Raw genomic sequence first — 11515 nt, forward strand, 5'->3', positions numbered from 1 at the left:
TTGTTTTTTATAGGGACTCCAGCTTTCTCTCACATCCCAAAAACTTGCTGCGTTAATTGAAGGTTACTACTTAAGACCATCTTTTTAAGAAGCTCTAAGTCTTTCTATAAACACCTTAAGATTGACTGGCAACTTGGTATCCCCCTTTTTGCCCAAAGTCAGCTGGGATAGACTCCAGCTCACCTGCAACCTTAGTGAGGATAAGCGATATAGAAAATAATTCTTATGGTTGTTTGATGGTGGTAATAGAGGAGATTGGGAGTTTTCAGGGTAGTATGGCCGTTTATTAAAAAAATATATATATATTATATATATACATATATATATATATATATATTAAAAAAAGAGATGAAGGTGTTAAGGAAATTATTCTATCTGATCTGATTGGACACCTTTGAGGAAACATTTCTTTCACCATTCTTAAGGGTTTGTATTGAGAAGAGTATGACTAATTTTAGACATTAAATGCCCCCCCCCCAAAAAAGGTCACCTTTTTCATTACCACAATATATATCTAACAACATTTATGCCTTGTGCAACTTGTCATTTCCAGCTAAAAGACAACCATTCAGCCAATTGCCTCTAATTGAAAATTATGACCAGGATATATATATTTTTTAATTATTTTATTTACTTTTTTAAACCTGTCCTGTTCTGCTGCCTTGCAAAATGGTGGATCGGTATGCCTTTGTGCTGGAACAGTTTTGCTGTGCAACAGGGGAGTTAGAAATACTCCCTCTGCTTATTTTTAAATGTTTTAGTTATTAGGATGTTTATTGAAAATGCATCTGGACAGAATGGACAAGGGGACTAGGGGGGGAGGGACCACAGCAGCGCAATAGTGAGACAGTCTACAGACCCTTTCCAAAAAATTTGAATATCATGGAAAGGTTTATTTTCATAATTCCATTCAAAAAGTTAAACTTTCATCAATTATAGATTCCATTTAGCCAATTCTCTTTAATTGAAAATTGTGGCCAGGATATTAATAATTAAGTACATTCAGTGGCCACACAATTAATAGGTTTAGCTGCACAGTCTGTGAGTCAATGTAACAGCCAAATAAAAACAAATGTCTGAAAATGTCTAAAATGTATTGATCTCATTAGATTGTGCAAGTGTATCTAGAATTATCCAGAGTAATTGAAGAAAAAACATACAATCCATAAGAATATTTTTTTACCTATTGTTTATTGATGGTCAACAGCCTTTTACCCAGTGGTTTATGTGCATGAAAATAACTGATGACAGTATTTCTTCTCTAGCAATGATACAGATTTATGTAAATAAATGAAATCTATATTTGTAAAAGAGGATGCAAGAAAGCAGTGCCCACTTTGTAGCTGGATGGGACAGACTCATATTTTAAAAAGATAAGGGAAAGCACAAAGGTTAAAATCTGCTTCCGAATTTAGACTATCACTCAGCTAAAAGAGAAACAGAGGAATTAACACAGACAGAAGTGGAGTTTTGCCAAAGAGCCTTTTAATTTAAGACTGGAAATATCAGTGACAGTGGCAAGTTGCAGCTACTTTAATGTCTCTGTTCACTTCATCTTGGCCACAAAATCCTCACCCTTCTTGATGGAACCCTTCAGCTCATCAATGGCGTCGGCCACCAGCTTCTCCTCGAAGGCGGACAGCTTGCCGAGCCCGAGGTTCTTCTCAATGCCATTCTTGCCCAAGAGGAGAGGCGTGGAGAAGTACTTGCACTCTGTCTCCTCTGACCTGACAAAGGCGCATTCTACCACACCCTCCTTTCCATTCATGGCATCCAAGACGGAGAAGGTGAAGCGGGCACCGGCGTACGCCATGGAGAGGGTAGCAGAACCAGCTCCAGCCTTGGCCTTCACCACCTCTGTGCCGGCTTCCTGGATCCTGCCCGTCAGGGCGGACAACTGGTCAGCAGGGAACTCCACTTTCGGGGTGCACTGGGAAATGAGGGGAATGATAGTCTTCCCTGCGTGACCCCCAATGACGGGCACGCTGACGCGGGCTGGGTCAAGGCCTTTGAGCTCAGCCACAAAGGCGTTGGCTCTGACAATGTCCAAGGTGGTGACACCAAACACCTTGTTAGGGTTGTATACGCTGTGCTTCTTCATGACTTCTGATGTAATAGGGATGGTGGAGTTGACTGGGTTGGCAATGATGCAGATCATCGCTTCGGGGCAGTTGCGAGCACAGGCATCGGCCAAGGTGGCTACGATGGTTGCGTTGGTGTTGAAGAGGTCGTCACGAGTCATGCCGGGCTTTCTGGGCACGCCGGCGGGAATGACGACAACTTCGCAACCCTGGAGCGCAGCGTCGAGCTGGTCGGCACCCATGTAGCCGCTGACCTGGGCTCTTGTCTCGATGTGGCTGAGGTCTGCTGCCACGCCGGGAGTGTGAGCGATATCATAGAGGGAGAGTTGACTCACCAGGGGGCTGTTCTTGAGCAGCAAAGACAGTGGTTGGCCTATGCCGCCGGAGGCTCCCAGCACCGCCACTTTAGTGTGCTGCTGCGACGAGGTGGACAAGCTCCTGGCGAGTTTGATCGTCGGTCTCACGGCGCGTGAAAACATGTTGCTGTAGTGTTTCTTTCGCTAGCTGAAAATAAATACCCAAGAAGCCCTTCTCCTCTGTGACACCAACGTCCTCTAGCTGCTAGCGAACAGGAAGAGACGGATCATACGGTAGCAGTCGAGGTCCAAATAATCTCGCGTTATTTCACCTCAGTTGACGTAGGCACGCAAAGTTGTTGCCTCTTTTTTTTTTTACTCGCGTTCTGCTGCTGAGTGTTGGAGCCGGAGCTTCCAAAATAAATGAAAACAAGAATACGCAACGCATTTAAGGATTTAGACCTTAATTCTTATGTAGCAGTGCCACTTGTGACGTTAGTACGACCACGTAAAGGTAGAACACTCCACATTTAAACACGTACCTTACTTTATTTCACTTAATTTAGCAATTTTACAATTTCCTCCGTTTGAGTTGACATTATAATTTCGACACACTATTTAATATCAATCCTAAAATGGGTTACGACACTCCGTACTTTTCCCTTTTATACAAGGAATTATTTTATCCTACCCTAACATTTTAAATAGTGACTGACTGTGAGTAAACATGTTGGATTATTATTTTATGATTTTATCTTTATTTATATTTTTTGAAGGCGTCTGTGTTAATTTAGAACGTCAACAACTCGGATGTGACGTAAGTTGAACATCAGAATTCCGGGGTAAATTGAATGCGTCACTCCAAGCTTCTTTTTATACGGTGGAAAACAAAGCCAGAAAACATTGGGATTTGTTTCATTGACGTTTGCTAGTGGCGCCCCTTTATTTAAATGTAGCTGTGTCAGAAGAAGTCGACAACGACATCGATCAGTACGGTATGTAACCTCGAAGCTGCTTGGACTGTGACGCGAGAGGAAAGGTGCTCCTTGTTGTTGATGTCGACCTGCTAAAATAAGCTAGCGCCATCACATGAACCCCGTCTATTTGCTGGAGTCAAATTACTGCCCTCAGCCTAACTCGCCGTAGCAACTAGGAAGAGCGTTACAGATTCCACTGTTAATTTTATTTTTGTTTGTTATTTTGCCATACGTACTCATTTTTTTTAACACATTTGCTTTTTTTCATTTCTCGAACGCCATTTCATCTAGTTTGCATTAGGACTTTCATTCACCGCAGTGAGGTTCATGGAAATATTCCATTCTCATCTCTTTCTGGTACTGCAGTTGGTAATATAAGATGCTTTTTTTTCTGTGGCTTATTTTGCTAAGAGGCCGTCAGCACGAATGTGCAGCGGTTTTTCCCACGCAATCGGTTCCATGCAAGTCAAACAATTAACAGAGTAGCCCTTTGTTCAAAACACTCGTTCATGTCAGTAACAGCTGTGTCGAAAATCTTTGTAATGTCACGCGTAAAATGCAAGTTGTTTATCAAGTGTCAGCCAAAGTTTTTACATCAGGAGGTTCTAACTGTGTGGATTGTCGAATGAGGGAAATTTACTGACCTTCTCTTCTTTCACTTTATAGGTGTAAATTCGAAGGTCCGCCAGCACGCCTCATGATACATGAACATTAAGGCTACTTAATGTGAGTATGCATGTAAGAATACATGCTTTTTGTTTGTTTGTGTGCGTTTGCACGCGCGCGCGTCTGTGTGTGCTGTGTAGAACATGGACACTCAAGTGTCATTTGGTAGATAGTCAGGTGAAATTCTAAGACAATATAACTTTAAAAAAAAAAAAAGGACAGAAAAGGACAGGATGTGGGACATGAGCAAGGCAGTGCTACTAATGAGTGGTGGGGTGGGATGCTTTTTCATCCATCCATCCATTTTCTACCGCTTATCCGAGGTCAGGTCGCAGGGGCAGTAGCTTTAGCAGGGACGCCCAGACTTCCCTCTCCCCAGCCAGTTCATCCAGCTTTTCCGGGAAGATCCCGAGGCGTTCCCAGGCCAGCCGAAAGACGTAGTCTCTCCAGCGTGTCCTGGGTCTCCTCCCGGTGAGATGTGCCCGGAACACCTAACCAGGGAGGTGTCCAGGAGGCATCCGAATCAGATGCCCCAGCCACTTCATCTGGCTCCTCTCGATGTGGAGGAGCAGCGGCTCTACGCTGAGATCCTCCCGGATGACCAAGCTTCTCACCCTATCTCTAAGGGAGAGCCCGGACACACTGTGGAGGAAACTCATTTCGGCTGCTTATATCCGGGATCTCGTTCTTTCGGTCACGACCCACAGCTCATGACCATAGGTGAGGGTAGGAATGTAGATCAATGGGTAAATTGAGAGCTTCGCCTTTCGGCTTACCTCCTTCTTTACCACAACGAACCGATAACAAAGTCTGCATCACTGCAGATACTGCACCGATCCGTATGCCGATCTCCCGTTCCATTCTTCCCTCACTCGTGAACAAGACCCCAAGATACTTGAACTCCTCCACTTGGGGCAGGATCTGATCCCCGACCTGGAGAGGGGACGCCACAAAACACATGAAGACTGGTTGAGCGAACTCCCATGCAGCGTCGAGGACCCTGCCGAGGGTGTAGAGCTGGTCCACTGTTCCACGGCCAGGACCAAAACCACACTGCTCCTCCTGAATTTTGAGATTCGATTTCCCAATGGACCCTCCTCTCCAGCACCCCTGAATAGACCTTACCAGGGAGGCTGAGGAGTGTGATCCCCTATAGTTGAACACACCCTCCGCCACCCCAGTCTGCCAATCCAGAGGCACTGTCCCTGATGTCCACGCGATGTTGCAGAGGCGTGTCAACCAGGACAGCCCCACAACATCCAGAGCCTTTAGGAACTCCGGGCGAATCTCATCCACCCCTGGGGCCTTGCCACAGAGGAGCTTTTTAACCACCTCGGTGACCTCAACCCCAGAGATAGGAGAGCCCCAGACTCTGCTTCCTCATGGGAAGGTGTGTCTGTGGAATTGAGGAGGTCTTCGAAGTATTCTCCCCACCGACTCACAATGTCCCGAGTCGAGGTCAGCAGCGCCCCATCCCCACTATACACAGTGTTGATGGTGCACTGCTTCCCCCTCCTGAGACGCCGGATGGTGGACCGGAATTGGCTCTAATCGGACCGGAAGTCTTTCTCCATGGCCTCACCTAACTCCTCCCATACCAGAGTTTTTACTTCAGCGACCACCAAAGCTGCATTCCGCTTGGCCAGCTGGTACCCATCAGCTGCCTCAGGAGTCCCGCAGGCCAAATAGGCCCGAAAGGACTCCTTATTCAGCTTGACGGCATCTCCACCAACGGTTCGGGGATTGCCGCCACGCCAGGCACCGACCACCTTACGGCCAAAGCTGCGGTCGGCCGCCTCAGCAATGGAGACGCGGAACATGGTCCACTCGGACTCGATGTCCCTGCCTCAACCGGAACATAAGCAAAGTTCTGTCGGAGGTGGGAATTGAAACTCCTTCTGACAGAGGATTCCGCCAGACGTTCCCAGCAGACCCTCACAATACGTTTGGGCCTGCCACGTCAGACTGGCATCTTCCCCCACCATCGGAGCCAACTCAACACCAGGTGGTGATCAGTTGACAGCGCCGCCCCTCTCGTCACCCGAGTGTCCAAGACATCCGGCCGCAAGTCCAATGACATGGCCACTGCGACCTAGGGTGTCATGGTGCCAAGTGCACATGTGGACACCCTTATGCTTGACCATGTTGTTCGTTATGGACAATCCGTGATGAGCACGGAAGTCCAATAACAGAACACAGCTCGGGTTCTGATCGGGGGGGCGTTCCTCCCAATCACCCCCTTCCAGGTCGCACTGTCATTGCCCACGTGAGCATTGAAGTTCCCCAGCAGAACAATGGAGTCCCCAGCAGGAGCGCTCTCGAGCACCCCCTCCAAGGACTCCAAAAAGGGTGGGTACTCTGAACTGCTGTTTGGCGCATAGGCACAAACAACAGTGAGGACACGTCCCCCCCACCCGAAGGCGGAGGGAGGCTACCCTCCCGTCCACTGGGGTGAATCCCAATGTACAGGCGCCGAGCCGGGGGGCAATAAGTATACCCACACCTGCCTCGCCGCCTCTCACCGTGGGCAACTCCAGAGTGGAAGAGAGTCCAACCCCTCTCAAGAGGACTGGTACAAGAGCCCAAGCTGTGTGTGGAGGAGAGTCCGACTATATCAAGACCTCACACATCAGCGCGGGCTCCTTCCTTGCCAGAGAGGTGACCTTCCACATCCCTAGAGCCAGCTGCTGTAGCCGGGGATCGGATCGCCAAGGTGCCTGCCTTCGGCCAGCCCCCAGCTCGCACTGCACCCGACCCCTATGGCCCCCTCCCACAGGTGGTGAGCACATGGGAAGGGGGACCCACGTTACCCTTTCGGGCTGTGCCCGGCCGGGCCCCATGGGTGCAGGCCCGGCCACCAGGCACTCTCCTTCGAGCCCCACCTCCGCGCCTGACTCCAAAGGGGGGCCCCGGTGACTCTCGTCCGGGCAAGGGAAACCTCGATCCACTTATATTTTTCATCATAAGAGTCTTTTAGCTGTGCTTTGTCTGGTCCCTCACCTTGGACCTGTTTGCCATGGGTGACACTACCAGGGGCGTGAAGCCCCAGACAACTTAGCTCCTAGGATCATTGGGACGCACAAACCCCTCCACCACGATAAGGTGACGGCTTCCATGATGGGGGATGCTCTTTATAGTGTCTAAACACCTGGAAAAACCTGTGAGTTGATATCTTAATATAACCTGTGCTATTGTTAGTTGTCCCATCATAAGCAATTCAACCCTATAGTGTGTCTATGGAACCTATTAGTGAAGGAACACCATATTATATGCATGTTAATCAACTGGTGTACGGAGTTGCTGAGCCGGCACATTGGCCCGCAAGGGCAAGCCAGCGAGCCCATCCCGCGGGGGACCCAGCCAGGGGGACGCCACCCACTCCCCAGGACAGTGGGCGGTCCCCCAGCCCAACCAAAGCGCCCCGACCAGTCCCAAAGGGAGGGGCACAAGTACCGGACCACCACCTTCCACACCTAATCTCTCCCACCCCACCCCTTCACCCCCATAACTTGTTTTGAAGTCAAGGATAATAATTTTTTCAACAGTTGAACAGACTATAAACCTTGAATTGTAACTTGAACAATAGCTGAACTTCAACTATTGTTCAAGGTACTATAAAAGGGGTTTGATGACAAAAAATGTTTGAAAATTCATTTATTAGCTATAAGATTTAAACTTTGGCACAGATTTTAGCAATAATCATAGAAGTTGACGCACATGAGTTGCTTTCTTGATCCAGTTTTAGGTAAAAAACACTACCGACCACTCAGCCTCACTCATAAATCATGTTACATGTACATTACACATCTAACAGTCATTAAAATCACTTACAGACACTCCAGTAGTTTTTTCCAAAGTTTATCAGTGGCCCAACGCTGCGCCTGTCTGCAATAAATGTCCGTGTGAAACATTGGTTCCGGCGGTGCACTTTTTATTTTGGAGCCAGAAATTTTGCGTCGACCTATTTTTTTAAGTCAACGTAGCAGAGTAATTAAATGTTTTTTTATCAAATGTTTATTCAACTTAAATTATTTAACAAATGGCTGTAATATAACAGAGTGAAAAATTTAAGGGGGTCTGAATACTTTGCGTATGATACGGCTCGCAAGCAGGCAACAAAACGCTATGTAGCCTAGCAAGCTAATGCTAGTACTAACGGTTGTACGTAAACATGCCAGCGTTCTGTCGAATCATGCTCTAACGTTTTGGTGTTGGTGAAGTAATTTAATTACAGTAAGTTAGCACCCATTACACCTGTCATGTAATGTTGGTTTGACCTGACTGATTAGAATACATGACCTGAGTAGAGAATACTTTTGAAGATACTCAGTATACAGCACACAAGTATAAACAGTAAATGAACAAGTGATTTAAATTGACGCATTGCTCCATCTTGTGATCGGTTGTCGTTTTTTTTTTTTAAACTCTGTGATCGGCCCCAAAAATCCTCATGTAAAGCCTAGTCATTATGGTGGTGCATGGAGAGCCGAGTATGTTTTGAAGTGGTACTTGGTGTGGAAAGTATGAGAACCACTGATTTAAAGTATTCATTTGTGCCTGTACTCACTCTCTCACTTACAGACTTTTCAAAATTAGTGTGCATGCTTCAACCTGTTTTTCACTCTCAGTTGAAGTTTACTGTAGAATTGACACATAAAACAAAAAAGAACTAAACATTGTAACTCCAAAAATGTTCAACTAAATCATATAATTCCGTCTAACAAACGTCTGCTAGCTTAATGCTCAAGTATGATGTGAAATTGCATAGACGAGCTAACCAAAATTAGCGCATGTTACGGTAATTATAAACCTTCAAACAACTGCTATTTTAACACAGACTGAACAGCAACAAATACAGAGCATACAACATTTCTCACAGGCACATTCTCTCAGCTCTATGGGAGCAACGACTTACTACTGCAGTTTAGTAGGGGACCCTCGCTGCATCTTTCATTAGACCTCAATGCTGCCCAACATGTTGCAGTACTTACACTGAAAGCGCAGACTTCTCTACTGTAAAAAAAAATATATATATATATATATTCTCAATAGAACTGGAGTACGAACACGAAACCGCAGTATAGCGAGGGAACACTATAGGGTATGTAAATTGTTTATATATACTCTATTTACTTATATGCCAAGTGTAACAATTATTTTTTTCTTCCTCTTTTTAACTTTTCTCAATCCACAGTACATGCTAAGGATGGCTAGTTGTGGGGAGGTAGACCACTCTGTTAGCTCACTTCCCCCAAGTAAGAAAGGCAGCGGCAGCAGCACCAGCAGCAATGGTGCTGCTGGCAGCGGGAACAGTGCTGAATCATCATGTCCTGGCTCCAACAACACATCGCCAGCCGTCTCTGTACCAGAGTGCGCCATCTGTCTGCAGAGCTGCGTTCCACCCAGTGCAACTGCCATGCCACCACATCTTCTGTTTCCTCTGTGTGAAAGGAGCATCCTGGCAGAGCAAACGCTGTGCCCTCTGCAGACAGGAAGTGCCAGATGACTTCATGGAAAGGCCCACACTTCTGTCTCCGGAGGAGCTGAAAGCGTCAGCGGGGGGTCGTGGCGGGGAAGTGAACGATCACGCCTGGTATTACGAGGGCCGCAACGGTTGGTGGCAGTATGATGTGCGAACCAGCCGTGAGCTGGAGGAGGCTTTCTCCAAGGGCAAGAAGACTGCGGAAATGCTCATCGCCGGGTTTTTGTATGTCGCTGACTTGGAGAACATGGTGCAGTACAGGCGTAATGAGCACGGACGTAGACGCAAGATGAAGCGGGATGTTTTGGATATTCCCAAGAAGGGAGTGGCTGGACTCCGTCTGGACACAGAGGGTGTCACAGGGGCAATCGGGGCAGTGGGTCGAGAAAACTCTGCCGATGGAGCCGATACAACAGCAGCAGGTGTACAACAGCAGGGCACTGGCATCTCATCTGCTCCGCCAGCTCCTCCACCCACTTTGAGACCTCAAACTTCCTTGGGCGGTCGACCTGGCAGCAGCAGCCCCTCTTTAGAAGAGGCGCTCTCACAACTCCAAGTCAGCCACAGGCCCACTCCATCATGCGAGCGATCTGGCGCTGGTGAAGGAGAGGACGAAGATGAAGAGGAGGTAGCGGCTTCACCCTCCGGGTCCTCTGACCTTCACACCTCCGTGGACGAATCCGGCTCTGGAGACTGGAGCGATGATGAGGAAGAAGAGGATCATAATGAAGAAGCGCAGGGGGGAGGCGACTGTGAGCACATGGAGCTGATGGAGGGTCGGTCGCAGAGGCAAAGACTGAACCGAGAGGACCGAGCCCTTCCTGGAGCAGAGTCCACTTCCCACCCTTCGTCATCTGCAAGTGAAAGGTCCCGAATGCCTGATGGTCAGTGTACAGTGACTGAAGTGTGAACTTTTTCCTTTCTCAAATAACTCTGTTCTATTCCGCTCCATTAATTTATTCTATCCTTTGTGCGCTCATTCACTCTCACTGCTCACAAACTGACCCATGTTTTCCAGCGGCAAGAGTAGTAATGGCGATCTGTGACATGTTAGAGGGAGCATGAATGAGTCATTTGGAACTGCATCATCCTCAACGTGAATAGCTGCATTTTAATCATTAACTCTCTCAGCTAACATTTCACACACATCAAGCGCTCCTTCTCTTTCACAACTCTCAACCTACTGGATTAGTTTGCTTCAGGTTTTAGCAAATAGTGAATTTTCAGTGCATTTTTACATGTGAAATCATCTTGAGGCAGGTTGTGTTTTCTCCATCACCCTTGAGGAACATAATTGCAACGTACTAAATATTTCACTGCCTATTGATGTTTATCGGCATCGGATCGCTCAACTGCAGCAAAATACTTTTTTTTTTTTAACATATAAAAATAGATGTAACTTTTCATTGAAATTGTTCAACTATAAGTAACTGGAACTATAATGTGAAGTATCATTGTTGGATGTTAAAAGTTGGCTACAACGAGAGTATTCTCCACTGGAGTGTTGCCATAATATAAAGTAAAACTGGTGCATGTTTGAAGAGTAGTTATTTTAACACTACACTTGGCAAGATGCTCTTTATTTTGGGTTTGGTGTGGATAAATGTCCTTTTGTTTTGACATTGGTTTTAAATCTGATATTACTTGCAACATGTCAGGCAGTAAGACGGTCATGCCATTCCAAATCAAAGTTTGAAGTTTTATTCTGTGTGCTTATATCCTCTTGGACTTTCCATTCTGAATATTTGTTTTTTTAAGTTCGCTTGGCAATTTTTTTACTTGGTTTGTAAATTAATAAATGGTCATTTCATCATTCTAACAATGGCTTTTTGCTGTATTATATTCATGAGACACATTACTAGTCATTTATTTCCTTTACAATAGATGTCCCCCCCTTAGACACATTACATCTACTTTGAGTCCATGTGGGATAGTGTGTAGCTATTAAACCCAGCCCCACCTGAAAGTTTTATCAACCAGAGAAAACAAAAACTGTAGGAATTCCAGCATTTC

General features: G+C 46.5%; 2 protein-coding genes across 2 annotated transcripts; one reads left to right on the top strand and one right to left on the bottom strand.

Moving 5' to 3' along the window:
* Positions 1–1463: 1463 nt before the first annotated feature.
* mdh2 (malate dehydrogenase 2, NAD (mitochondrial)) lies at positions 1464–2698 on the bottom strand. The gene has a single exon (XM_061673933.1). It carries the CDS (start codon positions 2558–2560, stop codon positions 1547–1549), a length of 1014 nt encoding a protein of 337 aa, XP_061529917.1. The 5' UTR covers positions 2561–2698; the 3' UTR covers positions 1464–1546.
* A 418-nt stretch (positions 2699–3116) lies between these two features.
* rnf146 (ring finger protein 146) lies at positions 3117–11324 on the top strand. The gene is given in 4 exon segments (XM_061673932.1): positions 3117–3372; positions 4021–4080; positions 9215–9418; positions 9420–11324. Coding segments are annotated over 2 exon segments (1194 nt in total). The 5' UTR covers positions 3117–3372; positions 4021–4080; positions 9215–9217; the 3' UTR covers positions 10413–11324.
* The last annotated feature ends 191 nt before the right edge of the window (positions 11325–11515 follow it).

This window comes from Phycodurus eques, chromosome 4 (genome assembly GCF_024500275.1).
Source record: "Phycodurus eques isolate BA_2022a chromosome 4, UOR_Pequ_1.1, whole genome shotgun sequence".
In the NCBI taxonomy this organism is placed as follows: domain Eukaryota; kingdom Metazoa; phylum Chordata; class Actinopteri; order Syngnathiformes; family Syngnathidae; genus Phycodurus; species Phycodurus eques.